The sequence below is a fragment of the Amblyomma americanum genome, chromosome 8 (assembly GCF_052857255.1).
Source record: "Amblyomma americanum isolate KBUSLIRL-KWMA chromosome 8, ASM5285725v1, whole genome shotgun sequence".
NCBI lineage: Eukaryota > Metazoa > Arthropoda > Arachnida > Ixodida > Ixodidae > Amblyomma > Amblyomma americanum.
Genome location: NC_135504.1, coordinates 54,242,441 through 54,260,682, shown reverse-complemented (window position 1 = coordinate 54,260,682; position 18,242 = coordinate 54,242,441). Strand labels below are relative to the sequence as shown.

General features: G+C 47.8%; 1 protein-coding gene and 10 non-coding genes across 11 annotated transcripts; 10 read left to right on the top strand and 1 right to left on the bottom strand.

Annotated features, from left to right (window-relative positions):
• Positions 1-611: 611 nt before the first annotated feature.
• On the bottom strand, positions 612-683 carry TRNAC-GCA (transfer RNA cysteine (anticodon GCA)). Its single transcript has one exon. It is a non-coding gene; the product is annotated as a tRNA-Cys (tRNA).
• Positions 684-11,740: 11,057 nt separating this feature from the next.
• Positions 11,741-11,812, top strand: TRNAC-GCA (transfer RNA cysteine (anticodon GCA)). Its single transcript has one exon. It is a non-coding gene; the product is annotated as a tRNA-Cys (tRNA).
• Positions 11,813-11,898: 86 nt separating this feature from the next.
• On the top strand, positions 11,899-11,970 carry TRNAC-GCA (transfer RNA cysteine (anticodon GCA)). The gene has a single exon. It is a non-coding gene; the product is annotated as a tRNA-Cys (tRNA).
• Positions 11,971-12,055: 85 nt separating this feature from the next.
• On the top strand, positions 12,056-12,127 carry TRNAC-GCA (transfer RNA cysteine (anticodon GCA)). Its single transcript has one exon. It is a non-coding gene; the product is annotated as a tRNA-Cys (tRNA).
• An 85-nt stretch (positions 12,128-12,212) lies between these two features.
• On the top strand, positions 12,213-12,284 carry TRNAC-GCA (transfer RNA cysteine (anticodon GCA)). Its single transcript has one exon. It is a non-coding gene; the product is annotated as a tRNA-Cys (tRNA).
• Positions 12,285-12,369: 85 nt separating this feature from the next.
• On the top strand, positions 12,370-12,441 carry TRNAC-GCA (transfer RNA cysteine (anticodon GCA)). The gene has a single exon. It is a non-coding gene; the product is annotated as a tRNA-Cys (tRNA).
• Positions 12,442-12,525: 84 nt separating this feature from the next.
• On the top strand, positions 12,526-12,597 carry TRNAC-GCA (transfer RNA cysteine (anticodon GCA)). The gene has a single exon. It is a non-coding gene; the product is annotated as a tRNA-Cys (tRNA).
• Positions 12,598-12,921: 324 nt separating this feature from the next.
• Positions 12,922-12,993, top strand: TRNAC-GCA (transfer RNA cysteine (anticodon GCA)). The gene has a single exon. It is a non-coding gene; the product is annotated as a tRNA-Cys (tRNA).
• A 148-nt stretch (positions 12,994-13,141) lies between these two features.
• On the top strand, positions 13,142-15,283 carry LOC144102390 (uncharacterized). Its single transcript, XM_077635673.1, has 2 exons — positions 13,142-13,964; positions 15,222-15,283. The coding sequence occupies exons 1-2, from the start codon at positions 13,142-13,144 to the stop codon at positions 15,281-15,283; spliced, it is 885 nt and encodes a 294-aa protein (XP_077491799.1).
• Positions 15,284-17,945: 2,662 nt separating this feature from the next.
• On the top strand, positions 17,946-18,017 carry TRNAC-GCA (transfer RNA cysteine (anticodon GCA)). Its single transcript has one exon. It is a non-coding gene; the product is annotated as a tRNA-Cys (tRNA).
• An 86-nt stretch (positions 18,018-18,103) lies between these two features.
• TRNAC-GCA (transfer RNA cysteine (anticodon GCA)) lies at positions 18,104-18,175 on the top strand. The gene has a single exon. It is a non-coding gene; the product is annotated as a tRNA-Cys (tRNA).
• Positions 18,176-18,242: the final 67 nt, after the last annotated feature.

Here is an 18,242-nt window from a genome sequence, read left to right as displayed (position 1 = left end):
CAATAGCTTTCGAACCCATACACATAAAACAATAAAAGCGAGAACAGATTATGGGAGACAGGATGTTGATTATCAAGTAACAAAGTTATTTAACCATCATGAGTCCTACATTGATATTACGCTACCATTTAAGCCCTTCAAATTACAGTACAAACATTCCTAATGATCACTGAAGACAACTTATGTATATAGGGGCACTCATATGCCTATGAAATCCCCAGTTTTGCAAAAAAGTTTTTTTTTTTCATTGTTTCTGTCAACATGTTATCCATCTCAACCGCGATTTCTTTTTCTCGCCAGTGTGTAGTCGCGTGTCCTCTTATGTTCTTTTCTTCACTGCGAATCCTTGATTCTCTTCGAATGTTAGGTTAATCGGCAGCCAGCATTCTCTGTTCACATTTACTTTATATTTTATGTCTACGTGTAGACTGTTTCATCAGGAGAAATCCCTGCAAATGTATTGAAGTTTTGCCTGCTCCGAACTACAGATGAGAGACGAGGCCTTGTCAGGCTCCACGCCTTTTGCCTCGTCTTCCACTTTGAACTGAAATGAAATAAAATGATTCGAATCTTGAGATATCACGCTAAGTATAAAAAAGTATTTTCGGTGAAGGGGGCACCCGGGTTTGAACCGGGGACCTCTCGAGCTGCAGTCGAATGCTCTACCACTGAGCTAAACCCCCGAGACAGAGAGGGGATCTTTATTACCATGGTGAATAGTGGGGCTACGGATATCACGCTAAGCATAAAAAAATCTGCTCCAAAGGGGGCACCCGGGTTTGAACCGGGGACCTCCCGATCTGGAGTCGATCTGTTTTCGTCTTTTTTTTACTCCCAGTTGAGAGTAAAAGTACTCCGCCATTTTAAGTTTTAGCATAACATGATCCGCATTCCGCTACCGTGATAGGCTTACGCGGGTACCCAGCTACGCCTGCTCAGTGGCAGGTGTGCGCCGCTAGGGGTCATTTGCGCATCAAGGAAGCGTTAGACGAATCTCGGATCATGCTAAGCCAAATGTCTCTAATAACTGAGGGCGAATAGTACCGCGAAGCTTAATGGTCAATAGCAAGACGCGTTGCCTCTTGCTAGTATTGCCGATTTTGGCGAACTATACGCGGCGCCGCAGTCGAGCCAAGATGACAACCGTAAAGCGGACTCAGTCTGTAATAGGTCGAAGAATAAATTTTACCAGCCGAAAAAAGACGAGGGACAAGAGGAGAACTACACAGGACAAGGCTGGACTAATAACTGACATCTTTATTGTGCACATTTCTTCGAGTAACCGTCATGCATGCGCCAGGCCAAAGCAGAGAACCGACGTTTAATCACCAAAAAAATCAATCTCTTTCGTTGCCAGCCCAATAGACGGGGAACTGACGCAACCATCACCGTGTTTATCTATCAGATAGGCGGCAAGAATTTCCCGTGCCTTTCTTGTTTTTCCGTGGCCTAAAATGGTTACATGGTTGAAACGAGGGAAACACTTCCCGGGGCATCCACTACAATGCAAGGGAAGATAGCCATCTTCCCCACTACCAATTTTTGTTCGGTGCTTGCGCAGCCTTTCATTAATAAAATCACCAGTCTGTCCTATGTAGCATTTTCCACACGTCAGCGGGATCTTATATATATGACTTCTGCTTTGCACCTAGTAAACAATGTTCTATGCTTGATGTTGGAGCATTTCTTCTTTCTTATCGTCGGGTATTATTCGTGACCGTTACTCGAAGGAACGCGCCCAATAAAGATGATAGTTGTTAGTCCAGCCTTCTCCTGTGTAGTTCTCCTCTTGTCCCTCGTCTTTTTTCGGCCGGTAAAGTTTATTCTTCGACATGTCATACCAACTGGCCCACCATTCAGCCTTGCTTCAATCTGTAATAGACCTGAGCGGGTTTACAAGTGTTCTTGATGCATGGTTGAGTCATGTTTCTTTTCACTTATGGTTAGCCTGTAGTTAGCTGAACGATATGTACTAGTCGGTTTAAAACACCGAACTGATGACAAACGGGAAATCATCGCCTTGTCCGCAAACGTCCTCCACCCTCCATTCTCCCCCCTCCAAGACGTTTTCAGCGATGTCCAGATCGCCAGCGCTGAGTGTTCCTACACGGAGGGAAAGCCATGAAATGAAAGCATGACTCGAGTTCACTGTTGCATTGTTAAATGACGACTGAAGATGTCCAAGAATTCGATTAGTCTAAACGAGTCGAATGTGTGAAACTTGCACGTAAAGCATGCGAAACCTTTTTTTTTGCGCTCGCATTTAAATGGTGACGTAATCGCCAATTAAAGCTGCGTCGGCGTTCAGGCCTCTCTGCAGTGCACAACCGCAGAGGCCGAAATGATGACGTCACGTACAGCGCTAAGTTTCCAGTGAAGGAGCTGTTGTTTCTAGGAAGGAAACGAATGCCTTCGAAGGTGAAGCTCGCGAAGCACTGTTTGGCGGGTTTGGAAGACGCAGAGCAGCATGTAGACGAAGGCAGCACTCATCTGTAATTTCGGCAACATGGACGTCAGCACGAGTTTCGCCGCACTTCTCCAGCGCAGTGAGGAGAAGCACGAACATTGTCGCGGTGTTAATCGGTGTTTACGTCAACTTTCTGAGTGCTAACGCAAAACTACTTCGCATTCTTTACCTAGAACCTTCATAGATTCGGATTCTTTAATAACCTCGAATTCTCACAAAGCCATTTCACCTTCCCTTCGACGTAAGCAGGGCTTTGCGAAATGATTGCATAACGCTAAAAGGTGGAATGGTTCACAATGGTACCGCTTTCAACCGTCATGTGCTTGGATTTCAATTCATCAAGCTGAAACCCTAGTAGTATTTGCGTGTGGTCATTACTTCAACCAAGCACGCAACGGCATTGTATGTATACTCGTGAGCAGACTTGCTTAGAGCGCTGGAGCAGTGTGGCGTGGAACATATCAAAGCTCTCAAGATCTGTGTAGCAGCTAATGTGCTCGTTCGTTGCTGTAATGTTTATCAAACTTCGGTTCAGTGCGAGCACTGGCCGTGAAACGCAGTACATCCTGTAAAATTTCGCTGCGTTAGCACTTCGATAGAAGCCATGCTCTTCTGCACTTTGGCCTGAGCAAGGTTTTATTCTGCGATCCGCGAAACACGAGTCTTCAGAATGAACCGACACCAATACGATAATATAAAACTTGGAGAGGAAAAAATAAAATACTGGCGCCTGAACTGCAGCTTCGGTTACAACGAGCTGTAAAATTTTGCGTGCAAATTATGGTTCCGTCGCGGCAGCAGTTACAACGACGAGCCACAATAATCACCCTGGTCGTTCAATTTAAACAAAAAACCTGTAATGGCACCGAGTCCTTGCATGGAAGAAAAAGTATTCATGAAACTGCCGCGAACACACGACCATCGACGCAGTGACTGGTTTGCCAACCACACTTTCCGCACCGAAAGCTGCCTTCTCTTCTGGCTGCTGTAGCAGTGGTTAACCTACGGAACGATAACTCCTGGTTTTTCCATCTCGTTGTGCAAAAAGGCGCGCTGCAGTTCTGCCGAGCTTTCTTTTTGCCACGATGTTCCGGGGACGACATCCGAAACGATTTATATATATGCTTGCTATGCACCACCACCAGCACGCAGGACATTGTCTACCCGAGTGCAAACCAAACATGCAGAAGGAAGGCTGCACGCCTTCTTTTAACATTTCTGCAGGACACGGATCTTGTTTCTAAATGGTGACAGCAGGAACGGACTATGGCCTACTGTAATTGAATGCGTGCGTAGATGGTGTCTTCCGGAGTGGACTACGTTATACTGTGAGTGAATGTGTGTATGGATTGTGGCACTACAATGGCTTATGTTCTACTGTGACTGAATGTGTGCATAGATGGTGACTGTGGGAGAGAATGTGTGCTATTACAAGAGACCGTGCGCATAGCGGGGTAGATGCGACAGGCTTTATGACATTGCTAATATAGAAGGGACGCTGCGGTGGAGCAGTTGCCGGCAGATAAAGCAAGGCTAACCCCACCTGAAGCATTCAACACCTCAACTCAACTCGCAGCGCGAATCTGTCGGGCGAGCTCCCCGTAGACGGGATCACGACAAGGCCGCAGTGTGCGGTGTCTATGTCGTGAAAACGGCGAATATTTTGATAGGAAAACTATGACAACGACGTCTGAGCACGCCGAAGAAGCACTCGCAAAGGAGAAAACAAATGCTTCCAGCACGCGGCCGATCCTTATTAGATAAGTTCGCGGCGCCGCCGCAGCGTGGCGTCGACTGGGAACATACAGGTTGGAGTTTAAGGACAGTAAAGGGAAAGTAGATTTTAAGCGGGTAGAAGTAACCAAGCGAAGCTTATCTGATAGGTGGTTAAAATCAAGACAAGAGTAAAACTTCGCTAGTCATGGCTAGGTGGCTTGAGCCACCGCCCGATTTAAAGGGTTCAGCCTTATCCATCCATCCATCCATCCATCCATCCATCCATCCATCCATCCATCCATCCATCCATCCATCCATCCATCCATCCATCCATCCATCCATCCATCCATCCGTCCGTCCGTCCGTCCGTCCGTCCCTCCCTCCCTCCCTCCCTCCCTCCCTCCCTCCCTCCCTCCCTCCCTTCCTTTCCTTTCATACAGCCTTTCATACAGCTTGCCATGACATATTGCTTCCCAAGTTATACTTACCGGTTTTAGGGGCCCCTTCAACGCGGTACTTAAGAACTAGTTTGCCATCAGGTCATAAATACTTTATTTTTATAGGCACCAAATATACAAGCAGCAAATTATTTCTTGGTTCCGGTGTCCCTTAAGTATCAATTTTGTTCCTTCTTCTCTTCAATATACTTTTCAAAGCTTTTGTACCAGTAATTCCAAAAGGTAAAGCGTTCCAGTGCACGGATGATATTGGTCTTCTTGTAAACCGTGTTTATTATAAAATGGCAGCTGCAACCTGCAGCAATTACTGCACATAGCTGTGAACTAGTTCTCTAGAAACAACTTTCCCGTCAAACAAAAACAAGACTAATCTTATATGCATCAAAACCCCCTGAAGAATGGAGCCACGGTCATTCCAGTGTTTCTTCATTGCCTTGACTGCATGTTCTGTAGGTGTGCTCTCGAATATACTCGCACAATTAAGTCCCTCGCCATTCATGTCGATAGTGACTTGTAGTGGGCAACTTCTGTTCCAAGCTTAAGAGTTGTTGCATGTTTACTTTTTAATGCTAAAAGCTTGGTGCCGTTTCGCATTAAAAAAATTATAGTTCATTTCCTTCCATACAGCGTTTTAAGATGCGGTATAACGGTCTTCCGTTTCTGCTCCGATCTTTGGCAAGACCGCTTTGATAAACTGTTCATATTATATTAAAAAGTGTAGCTGACAATCAGTTGCATCATAGAACAGGGACATTTTTCACCAACTCTTTGTCACAGTTTGGTAATGGTGTCACAAAAACTTGTTACTAGTTGACTGTTTCGATGCCTTGTGAAACGTGTTCAGCGTGTATTGCAGTTATTACTAGCGGCATTACTGTTTCTCCTTCGCTGTTGGTATTCAGATTGCACATGTATACTGCAACCACGCCGCTTAACAGATGATGCCGGGCCGTGTCACACAAACCGCGTCTTGATCTGTTGATTTCCTTGGATGCTCAAAAAAGTAGTAGTTTGTTTGTTGTTAATGATAGGAGCTGGGTGCCGCTCATGTGCACTGGTAAGCGCAGAACAAGTTTGCGCAGTTGGTGTAATGCTCATCTATGTGGTCTCGGCTATGTTGCCTAGAATACTAGGCTACGCACCAGAGATCATTGTCTACGAGCCCCAAAGTGAGACTATGGGGTACATAATACATAGCTAAAAAAAGCGGATTCCCGTAGCCTAAATGAAACACAACACAGGCGCAGACTATCCACTGGATTTTTATTCGCAAGAAAGCAAACTACATATATAAGCGACAAAAAACAGAACAAAAATCAATATTTTATTCGAGAGCGTGCCGAGAGAAAGCGCAGTCACTCATTATTCGTACATGCCGTCCCGTAACAACGAAAGCAAAAAAAAAGTCAGTCAATCAGGACACCCCCTTGTGCAATCATCTCGAGCCCAACAAGTCGTCAAGAAAAGCTACTTAGTTATCAAGTAGCCCGATGAAGAGTTTTGCGACGCAGTCGTCCATTTCTTTTTTTTTTATGCATCCACCAGTTCCCTACGTACTAACTTATCCCTGCCGGTGGACAAGGCACTGACCCTGTCTAAATGAAGGAAACGTACCTGAGAATTACTGTAACGTAAGGCAAAGTTGGTCACCCACAGGGATAAGACATCCAGGCAACTGCAGTCACTCTCAAGGATTCCGAAGCCGTAACGAAGATGTTGAGCGTCGGTGAAATGCTTGTGAAAGAAAGCCGCTGCCTGGTCATTGACGCGACCAATCAGGATGTGCGACTGAAGCTGCACTGGCTGCTGGACAACGTACCGGACGAAGACGTACGTGCTGCCTTTGCGCCGTACGGGAAAGTCACGGAAATCGCCCGAGAGCGTTGGCGAGTGCGGGGTGTGCTGGAAAAGGGCTCGACAACGAGGCTCGTCACACTGAAATTGAAAGCCGGAGTTAAGCTTGACGACTTGCCGCAGCAGCTGAACGTTAGCGGTGAGTTGGCGCTGGTCGTCGTACCAGGCCTCCCCCGTTGTGATTACGCTGTCGCAATACGGGCCACATCCGAAAAGAGTGTCGAGTCCCACGTTGCGGAGCCTGCCGACGGTTCGGCCACGAAGACGGCCAATGTGCCCGCACTTATGCGAGCATTGCTGGCGCCGGGACCAGTGAAGACACGGCTGAGCTGCTAATGGACGAGGCGGACGCGGAGGACGCGGCCCGTGAAACTGGGCAGCCAGCGACACAGGATGGACCTACGTTGACGAGCCTGACGAAGCAAGGGGCGAAGACGTCCACCGCAGTTGCGGCGGACGTGCCAGTGCAGCGTGACCTTCCAACAGAACCCGTGAGCACGCAGAAAGAAGCGGCGGGAGCTGTTGCTGAAAATCCCGATAACGCAGGACCGGACAACAGCGAGGCCATGGATTCCAGCCAGGAGGCTGCCGGCCTCATAGCTGGGAAGCGCTCCCACGAGGAAAGCGTCGGTGAAAAGCCACAGGTAGGCGCTGGCGCTGACGAGCCGCCGTCGAAATCCCCGGGAGTTCGGCGCTCGTCTTTCAAAACCACGGCCCAACTTTGCGGCCGAGACACGGCAGGCGGGGAAGCCGCCGCCCTAACGCAGCAATGTGTTTGTGTAAGTGTGTTCCTGTATTCCGCGGTTGTGGGTGGAAGTACCAAGCAGAGGTAGTTGCAAGGTCTGGAAAGGCCGGCGGAGGACTGCCTAGCGGTTTTCCCGGTGCCTGCAAACGGACTAATGGTTTGGTTTGGTTTATAGGGGTTTAACGTCCCAAAGCGACTCAGGCTATGGATCTAATGGATCGGACTAATGGATCGGCGACGCCGCACAGAGCACACTGTGAGTCTAGAAGTGTTTCGTCTGTTATGGTGGGCACTGTACATCATATGTCAGCTATTCCTCACGCATGGCGATGAAACTTGACACAGCTTTGCGCATAGCAACATTGAATGTGAGGGGTCTTGGTGCTCGTAGGCGCCAATGCCAACTTAATCGTCTTCTTGCTGACAATGCGCTGGACATTGTAGCTGTACAGGAGACGAAGATTGAAAGTGAGGAGTTTACTGGGCGTATGGTGTCCACTTTTAATGCGTTCTTTAATGTCTGTGTTTGCCATTCTGTTGGCACCTCGTGTGGGTGTGCCCTTTTTCTGCGCAATTTTTTTTAGGCATCAGTGTGGAGTCGATTTTTTCTTGTCCAAGTGGACGCCTTCTTGTAGTTGACTTTTCTTTCTCGAAGTTATACTGGCGCATTATATGCGTGTATTCACCGAACGTTGACTCGGAACGACAAGAATTTTTTAACAGATTGAAGTCTTACATTGTTTGTGAAAAAGTGTTGTTGCTTTTGGGCGATTTCAACTGTGTGTGTGCCGCTGCCGATCGAGTGAAGCGTCCGCCTGTGCGTGATAGGAGTGCACAATTATTAAACGCTTTGGTTAATGACAACAGCTTAGAGGATATTGGCAGCATATTTACCTGTGGTAATAGACCGCTATACACACACTTTCAACGTGATAGCCATGCCAGATTGGATCGAATTTATGCATCTGTTGAACTTGTGCCCCTTTGCACAGGTTACAAAGTTGAACCTGTGGCGTTTAGTGATCATTGTCTTGTGATAGAAAGTTTCGGTGTGAAAGAAAGGTGTACACGCTTCTACTGGAATCTCTGGAAATTCAATGCCAAACTCTTGGAGGACGAGGGATTTTTAAAAGCCATCGTAAATGAAATGCAGAGGCTGCTCGAGGAGCGGCCCAGTCTTTTTCCCGTTCAGTGGGAAGACTTCAAAGAGTGGCTAAAAAGTAAAGCCATAGAAAAGAGTTGCTCCAACCGACACAAAGAAAAACAAGAAGAAAAAGCAGCGCGTGAGCAACTGCAGTTTTTATTAAGCATGGAAAGCTCTGAGCCCGGGAGATATGCAAAACATATAAGGGATGTGAAAAGCCAGCTTGAAAGACTTGACAGTGAAAGGTATAAAACAGCAGTTATACGCGCAAGGGCACAAAAACTGTGGGCCGGTGAAACACCGACGAAGCGAGCCTTAACAGATGAAAAGCGGTACGCTAGACAGAAAGAAATCGGGCAGGTAAGAAATGGTGCTGAAATTTCATGTGATGCCAATGTAATCCAGCAGTCATTTCCAAAGTACTTCAACGACTTTCTTGGCCAAGTAAGAGAGATTGGTGATGCTTTCTCTTCAGACTTTTTGTCGTTCATGCCAAGAATTGAGGATGATGTAAAGGAGAGGCTTGAGGTACCCATAACTGAGAATGAAATAGAATCTGAAATTGGGGACTTACAGACCGGTAAAGCTCCAGGATCTGATGGGCTGGGCGCCGAGTTTTACAAAACATTTAAGCCCATAGTCGCTCTGTTACTGCTAAGAGTGCTGGATGAGGCGTATGAACGTGAGCATGTACCGCTGTCATTGACCACATCGCACATTGTGTTGATCCCAAAATCAGATGACCCAGAGAAGCGTTTGTTGGTGCGGTCCTATCGTCCGATAAGCCTCACCAACTTTGACTACAAAATATTCATGAAGGTCCTAGCTAGGAGATTCCAGAGCGTAATAACAAAATTGGTTGGACCGCCCCAGACTTGCGGAATTAAAGGACGCAGCATGGCCACGAATGTACACGTCGCACGTACTGTATTGGAATGCTGTGATGCGATGGGGGACCGTATTGCTATGATGCAGCTGGATTTTGCAAAAGCCTTTGATCGCGTGTCGCATGATGTACTTTTTCACATACTAGAGCACGGGAACGTTGGCCGCATTATCATAGAAGACGTCAGAATGGCATATGCAAACTTAGTCGAGCGTTTGACGGAATCCCGTCTGGCGAGGAGGGAACATAATAGCAGAAAAAGAGGAGCACTCGCCAAAAAAAAAAAGGAAAAACAAAGACGTTTCGGAATGAGCGAGGCCTTAGCCAGGGTCTTCAAGGACTACAATGTCCATATCGCCCACGTGCCACCAAGTAAGCTGAAGCAAAAACTTGTCAGAGTTAAAGATCGGATTGAAAGAAACAGATTCCCCGGAGTGGTGTACAAGATCCCCTGCAAGGAGTGCAAAGCTGCATACATCGGCGAATCAGGCAATTTTATCAGGCGCTTAAAACAACATCAAATTGACGTCGCCAAAGGCCGCACGAAAGAAAATGCCTTGGCTGAACACTATCAAGTTGCATCCCATGCCATCGATTGGAACAACGCCTCAGTCATCGCGACGGAGAAGTATTTATCATCCCGTTTACTTTTAGAATCACTTCACATCCAAACGACACCACATGTATCAAACCGAACGAGGGGTAATCTTCCTGAGATCTACGCATGCTCATTACGTCACCTGCACCGTACGTAAGTAACCACCTTCGCCCATCCGCTGCCATTGTGAACAAGGGACCCGTACGGGCCCCGAAACGTCTTTGTTTTTCCTTTTTTCTTTTTTTTTTGGCGAGTGCTCCTCTTTTTCTGCTATCATATGCAAACTGCACCACACGCATTATTCTAAATGGTGACCTCACAGATAGGCTGGTAGTGCGTTCGTCAGTAAGGCAGGGATGCCCGCTGTCGCCCCTTTTGTTTGCGGCATACCGAGAGCCACTATGTTTAGCTATTGCCAAAAGTGACCGCATCTCGGGCTTTCGATTGCAGTCGGCACATGTCAAAATCCTCGCTTACGCGGACGATATCGCAGTCTTCTGTTCCAATCGAGACAGTATTACTGAAGTGATCAGTATCGTTCATAAATTTTGCAAACAAACGGGGTGTATGGTAAACTGGGACAAGAGCTCTGGATTTTGGCACGGTGACTGGGAAACGAGGCCCGATCACTTCTCCCGGCTGGGATGGTCTTGCCCGCCAATGCAATATCTTGGCGTCCCCCTTAACTGTTATCGAAACCCAAGTGAAAGTTGGAACGAGCAATGCTCAAGGGCGAGGGAGAAAGCAGATGCATGGCAAGGGAGGCAGTTATCAATGTTTTCACGCGCCTCCATCTGCAACCTTTTCCTTGTTTCGAAAATGTGGTACATGATGAATGTTCTGTGTGCGAGTCGGGCCAGCATTCAAAAGATGCATCGCGTGTTTGCTGTGTTTATTTGGGCGTCAAGCTGGGAGAGAACTAGCCGTACCAATTTGTTTCTTTCGGTTAAACGAGGAGGGCTCGGCCTCGTGCACCTATTCTTGCGCCAAGTTGTGTCGCGTTTTATCTTTCTCCGAGATCAAAGGGATCCTTTTCTGCGGACTGTTGTCCAAGTAAGGTTGCTGAGACTCCTCCCAGAAATCGTTGTCTCATGCTGTGAAGGTATGTGCGGTGCTGTCAATGGGTACATGCGAGAAGTTGTACTTTCTTTCCGACTACTGTACGTGCGTTTTTCACTTGAGTACTTGTGTAATGTTTCCAAAAAAGAGTTGTATACGAATGTTGTGGAAACAATGCTGCCGATTCCCATTTATCGTTTACCGCACCGTAGAGGCCCAGGACGAGATGTCTTAAAACGAAATAAAAGAATGCCGGTTAAACCAACCGTAAAAACATTCTTCTTTAATTTACATTGTAACACACTTCCTGTTAAGACGTGGCTGCATGAAAAGGGGATTTTCGTCCCATGGACAACCAACTGCCTACTATGCAAAAAGCCTTAAACAGTGGAGCACGTGTTTCTTGAATGTTGGGACCCAATTTTTCATTGGGATGTCCTCCAACGAACCGTGAAAAAAGATTTTCCCTTGCATCCATACGGCATCAGGTTTTTACCGATCACAAACGAAGGAGGATTGTCATATGATTTAATCATGCTCTTGGGCCTCCACAGCCATTGGAGGACACGAATCCAAGTGCGACATGCCGATGTTAATGTCCGTTCGGTGCGACAAAACTTTGTTGAAAGTGTTGTGTGCCTGAGAGAAGTGTACCGTGCGCACGCTGAACCACCCGAAAGGACCTCTGTTCTGGACGACTTAGTTGTCTTGAGAAGATTTTAACCTCTCCCGTGTCAGCCAAGTAAGCTGCTGCTGTTTTTATCACTTCTGCTTCTGTTTTAGCATGTAACAATCGGCAGTAAAGAAAAAAAAGGGGGTATAGCTCAGTGGTAGAGCATTCAACTGCAGATCGAGAGGTTCCCGGTTCGAACCCGGGTGCCCCCTTCGTTGCTCATCTTATTTTTTTCGCTTAGCGCGACATCTGTAGATACACTCTCCACCAAGATAATAAACACAACTATTTCCGCTCCGGGGGTATAGCTCAGTGGTAGAGCATTCGACTGCAGATCGAGAGATCCTCGATTCAAACCCGGGTTCCCCCTTCGGTGCTAATCTTTTTTTTTCGCTTAGCGCGACATCAGTAGATACACTCTCCACCAAGATAATAAACACAACTATTTCCGCTCTGTGGGTATAGCTCAGTGGCAGAGCATTCGACTGCAGATCGAGAGGTCCCCGGTTCAAACCCGGGTGCCCCCTACGGTGCTCATCTTTTTTTTTCGCTTAGCGCGACATCTGTAGCTACACTCTCCACCAAGGTAATAAACACAACTACTTCCGCTCCGGGGGTATAGCTCAGTGGTGGAGCATTCGACTGCAGATCGAGAGGTCCCCGGTTCAAACCCGGGTGCCCCCTACGGTGCTCATCTTTTTTTTTCGCTTAGCGCGACATCTGTAGCTACACTCTCCACCAAGATAATAAGCACAACTATTTCCACTCCGGGGGTATAGCTCAGTGGTAGAGCATTCGACTGCAGATCGAGAGGTCCCCGGTTCAAACCCGGGTCTCCCTACGGTGCTTATCTTTTTTTTTCGCTTAGCGCGACATCTGTAGCTACACTCTCCACCAAGGTAATAAACACAACTACTTCCGCTCCGGGGGTATAGCTCAGTGGTAGAGCATTCGACTGCAGATCGAGAGGTCCCCGGTTCAAACCCGGGTGCCCCCTACGGTGCTCATCTTTTTTTTCGCTTAGCGCGACATCTGTAGCTACACTCTCCACCAAGGTAATAAACACATAAACACAACTATTTCCGCTCTGTGCGTTGGTGAGGAGTGTATATGCTGCTCGCGCCGAACCTCCAAGCTGGCTGCCGTGCCTAGATGCTTGTGTGTGCCTCCCTGAATTTTGATGTTTTGATGGGGATGCAGTGGTGAGTTAGGGCTATGGGGGGCTCATATTAAGCAGCCCGGTAACTTGAGACGCGAACTAGTCTGATTGAAGTTTCCTCCTTTCTACAGAAGTTCTTCCATGCAATGAAGAAAAAAAACTGTGGGTATAGCTCAGTGGTAGAGCATTCGACTGCAGATCGAGAGGTCCCCGGTTCAAACCCGGGTGCCCCCTACGGTGCTCATCTTTTTTTTTCGCTTAGCGCGACATCTGTAGATACACTCTCCACCAAGGTAATAAACACAACTACTTCCGCTCCGGGGGTATAGCTCAGTGGTGGAGCATTCGACTTCCGGCCACCGAGCGTGACGGACGCGTTATCATGAGCTCCGTCGGAGCGGTTTCAGCGGCCCAGTCGGGCCGCGGTAACAGGTTTTTTGCGGCTACTGCCGATGATTACCAGGTTATTCTGCCCAATCTGCCATCCGGACGCATCGTCGCCAACACCGTTTTCATGCACGGCGATCCAAGAGCCCGGCCCTATCGTGTTGAAGACTACCGGGACACTTTGGCCAACCTTGGTGCGCTTCCCGACGTTGTGGCGTTGGGGGCGTATCAAATGAACCACGTGTGGGCTGTGACAATGACAACTGCTGATGCTGCTCAGAAGCTGCTTTTGGCCGTCGACGTGAAGGTAAAGGATCGCCCATGTTTGCTCATTGATCCGAATAACCGAGAGGTTCGCGTAAAGCTGCACTGGTTGCTGCATGGCGTTACCGACGAAGACGTTCGCGTGGCACTGTCGCCCTACGGGAAGGTGTTGGAAGTGACCCGGGAGAAGTGGCGGGCGCTCGGTGTCACTGAAAAAGGGTCGACGACTCGTACAGTTGGACTAAAATTGCATGCCGACGTCAAAATAGACGATATTCCGCATCAGCTGAAGATAGCCGGAGAGCTAACTCTTGTTGTTGTGCCGGGCCGCGCTCCCCTGTGTCTGCGCTGCAAGAGCACCGGGCACATACGTCGCGACTGCAAAGTGCCGCGCTGTAGTCGTTGTCGTCGTTTCGGCCACGTCGATGCTGATTGCGCAAAGACGTACGCCAGCGTAGCCGGACCAGTGCAGGCAAACGACATATCGGACCACCTGATGGACGAGGAAGACTCAGAGGAAACAGCCAGGACGAGCCGTAACCTGGTTACGCAAGGTGCATCGTCGAACTTTCAAGGGGAACAACTAATTGACGGCGGAGATAAACCCGCAGACAAGCGGCGACATGACGACGCAGAAGGCGGGAACGAGAAGGATGAGGCAAGCACTACGGGCCACCCCTCTCCCGGAGGAGGCGAGAAACCACCCACCGAGCCGGCACCAGTCACCGTGATGGACACCGACAGTATTAGTGCCGCTGCAAAGCGACCTCACGACGCAGGCGAAAATGGGAAGGAGCTTAGTGTCGTTGCTGCAGACGAGCCGCCAGCCAAGACGACTGTTGGACGGCGTCCATTTCGACCGCTGCCGAACACTTCGGCGGCGCGCAAGACGGCGGAAACGCCGCCTATGCCGCCGTGAGGACCGCCCTGTGCTAGCACACTCCGGATAAAACCGCAGTTGTGAGGTAAGCGCCATGCCCCCGGTTTTCTTTCCCACCTTGCTATGATGACTATGGATAAGTCCATTCGCGTGGCAACATTAAATGTCCGAGGGCTTGCCTCAAGGAGGAAGCAGAGTCAACTGTACCGCCTGTTAAGCGACTTTGACCTTGACATTCTAGCAGTGCAGGAGACGAAAGTCGAGGGCGACGTGGAAACCGGGGGCATGGTGCAGCAATTCGTAGCGCGATACTGTGCTATTGTGAGCCATTCCGTGGGATATTCTTCAGGCTGCGCATTGTTGGTCCGACATAGTCTAGGAGCTAAAATAGAAGCCGTTACGTCATGCACGTCTGGACGGTTTATTGTATGTGATTTCTTGTTATCGTCCTTGGAGTGGCGTGTAATCTGTTTGTATGCGCCGACTGTTGCCGGGGAAAGGTGCAGGTTTTTTGAACAGCTAAAACAGTATACCCAGTGTAATAGGTTGGTCATTCTTATTGGTGATTTCAACTGCGTTCTTTCATCCCGGGACAAAACTAGCACCCGACCGTACAAGGATGCAAGCACGACTGCCCTAAATGAAATAATAGGGAACAGTAGTTTGGCGGATGTGGCTGAATGCCTTGGTGGTGGAAGAAATACGCAGTACACCCATTTTCAGGCTTCGAGCCACGCTCGTTTGGATAGAGCATACGTAAGCCTTGATTTGGTACCCTTTTGCAAGGAGTACCGAGTGAGCGCTGTTTCATTTACTGATCACGGCTTAGTCAGTTTTCTAGTAGCAAGCACGAAAGAAAGGAAAAGAAGTTTCGAGTGGCAGTTATGGAAATTGAATTCAAAATTACTGGATGATGAAATTTTTATGGCAGACGTGACGACGCAAGTTGATGCAATGAAACATATGGGTAGTACGACGTACAGAGAAAAATGAGAGAACTTCAAGCAGACAGTTAAAATGAAAGCATTGGAGCGGGCGAGCGCTATACGCAGACAAAAGGGGGCAGAGGAAAAAACGATGCGCAGAAACTTGGAAAAATTGATCAGTGAAGAGTGTAGTAGACCCGGCATGTTCATGGACGATATTCGCGCACTAAAGCATAAAATAGAACAGTTCGACATCGAAAGATACCACGGTGCTCTGGTGCGAGCGAGAGCTGAAAAGCTGATAGCGGGGGAAGTTCCATCAAAAAGAGCGTTGGGCGCAGAAAAGTGGCACGCGCGGCGCAATCAGATAGTGGAAATTGAAGTTGGTGGAAAAGTTAGTGACACAGCAGAAGATATTGAGCGCGCTTTCTTCGAGCACTACAGTGGGTTATTTGCCAACTGCTCAGTTGACATTGATCGTTTCAAGAAGGACTTCCTTTTGTTGATGCCCAGCCTAGACGACAGTACGAAGGAATTATTGGAGGCAGCTATCTCAGTAGAGGAGGTGAAAAACGCTATTGAAAGCTTGCAGCCGGGGAAGTCTCCGGGCCCGTTTGGTCTGACCTCAGTTTTTTATAAACGTCTAAAAAGAACAATTTCACCAGTTTTAGCTGCTGTCTATAATGAGGCATTCGATCTCAATGTACTGCCGCCTTCCTTCACATCCTCCCACACTGTTCTTATACCGAAATCAGAAGACCCCTCTGTATTGCGCAGAGTAACTTCTTACCGTCCAATTTGCCTCACAAATGGAGACTATAAGATAATGATGAAAATTTTGGCTAAGCGATTGCAGACAGTCATTACTGACCTGGTGGGGCCGCATCAAACGTGCGGTATTAAAGGCCGATCTATTTTCTCAAATATACATGTAGCGCGTAGTATCCTTGAGTGCTGCGACGCAATGGGCACACAAGTGGCAATGATCCAAATTGATCTGGAGAAAGCTTTCGATAGGGTGCCTCATGAAATTCTTCTGTGCATTCTAGATCATGTGAATGTGGGTAGAATTATTCGAGGCGGGGTCGCCATGGCGTACCAGGATTGCACGACAAGTCTAATTGTCAACAAGGTTGTGGGTTCACGCATTCCAGTCAAACGCTCGGTGCGCCAGGGTTGCCCTCTTTCGCCACTGTTGTTTTGTTTGTATATAGAGTCATTTTGTTTGAGCGTGATACAGAGCGATTGTATGCGCGGTTTTAAACTACATCAGTTAGAAGTCCGACTGTTGGCTTATGCGGATGATATAGCCATGTTTTGCAATGATTACGACAGTGTAACACAGGCTGTTAAGTGTGTTAAAAGTTTTTGTGCGGCCAGTGGCAGCGCGGTAAACTGGAGTAAGTGCCTGGGATTCTGGCACGGGGATTGGCCGGAGTCCCCAGACACTTTTGCCAACATGAGTTTTACTACGACTCCTGTTAAATACTTGGGAGTTCCTCTTGAGTGTTACAAAGACAGCGAAGCCTACTGGAGGAGTGAAGTGGATAAAATGAGGGAAAGAGTGAATAAATGGAATGGATGGAATTGGTCAATGTTCTCGAGAGCCACAATTTGCAACATATTTTTAGTGAGCAAACTTTGGTATGTCCTTCAAGTCTTGCATTGCTCCAGGGTTCATATCCAAAAATTTTATCGGGTGTTTGCAGTGTTCGTGTGGGCATCTTCCTGGGAAAGATCAAGCCGCACCAATTTATTTCTACGAGTTCGAAATGGAGGACTCAGTTTGTCACATTTGTTTTTGAGACAGGTTGTCAATCGGTATTTATTTCTTCGGGACGTTAAGCACCCGTTTCTACACACTGTCTGTCAACTTCGCCTGGGGAAGCACTTGCCTAATATGGTTGTCTCTGCTGGCAGTATGCCCGGTGGAGTGCATGGTTTTCTACGCGAAGTTGTGTTTTCATGTAGGTTTTTGATGGCGCGGTTTTCACTGCAATACCTGAGTGAAGTCAACCGGAAAAAACTGTATAAAGACCTCTGTAGTGTGGTTCTCCCCGTGCCTTTATATCGGTCCCTTTACAGGGAAGGTATAGGTAACAAGGTACTAAAGCGTGTTAAGGCAATGTTAGTCCCGTCTGGTGTTAAGACTTTCTTTTTCAAATTACACACTGGAACTCTGACTGTCAAACCGTGGATGGCTGAAAAAGGTTTTTTTTGTTCCCTGGGGTACTCACTGTATAATATGCAGAAAGGAGGAGACAATTGAGCATGTGTTCCTTGAATGCTGGGATGCTGTGTTCCTTTGGGATGTGCTTCAGCGCACAATCAAAAAAGAATTTCCGCTTGATGGGTACGGAATTCGCTACTTGCCAATTGAAAGTGATGACGGTACCCCATTTGATTTGATCATGCTAATAGCCCTACACAGTATTTGGAAATGCAGAATGGCAGTAAGGCACGCCGATCTCGATGCAAGACCGGCACGTCAATATTTCAAAGAAAGCATAAGCAACTTTGTTCAGGAGAAAAAGATGCTGGAATGTAGTCCAGAGTGGCTGTCACGTGTTGAGTTATTATTGGCGATGAAGGAATTTTAGCATGAGCGTGACCGCACAAGCTGAGCGGCCGTTGTTTTAACAAAGATGTTGATTGTGTTTTAGTGCTTATGTATGAATATGTGCTTTCTTTTCATGTGGGTCAAAATACCGGCAATAAAGAAAAAAAAAGGGGGTATAGCTCAGTGGTAGAGCATTCGACTGCAGATCGAGAGGTCCCCGGTTCAAACCCGGGTGCCCCCTACGGTGCTCATCTTTTTTTTTTCGCTTAGCGCGACATCTGTAGCTACACTCTCCACCAAGGTAATAAACACAACTACTTCCGCTCCGGGGGTATAGCTCAGTGGTAGAGCATTCGACTGCAGATCGAGAGGTCCCCGGTTCAAACCCGGGTGCCCCCTACGGAGCTCATCTTTTTTTTTTTCGCTTAGCGCGACATCTGTAGCTACACTCTCCACCATGGTAATA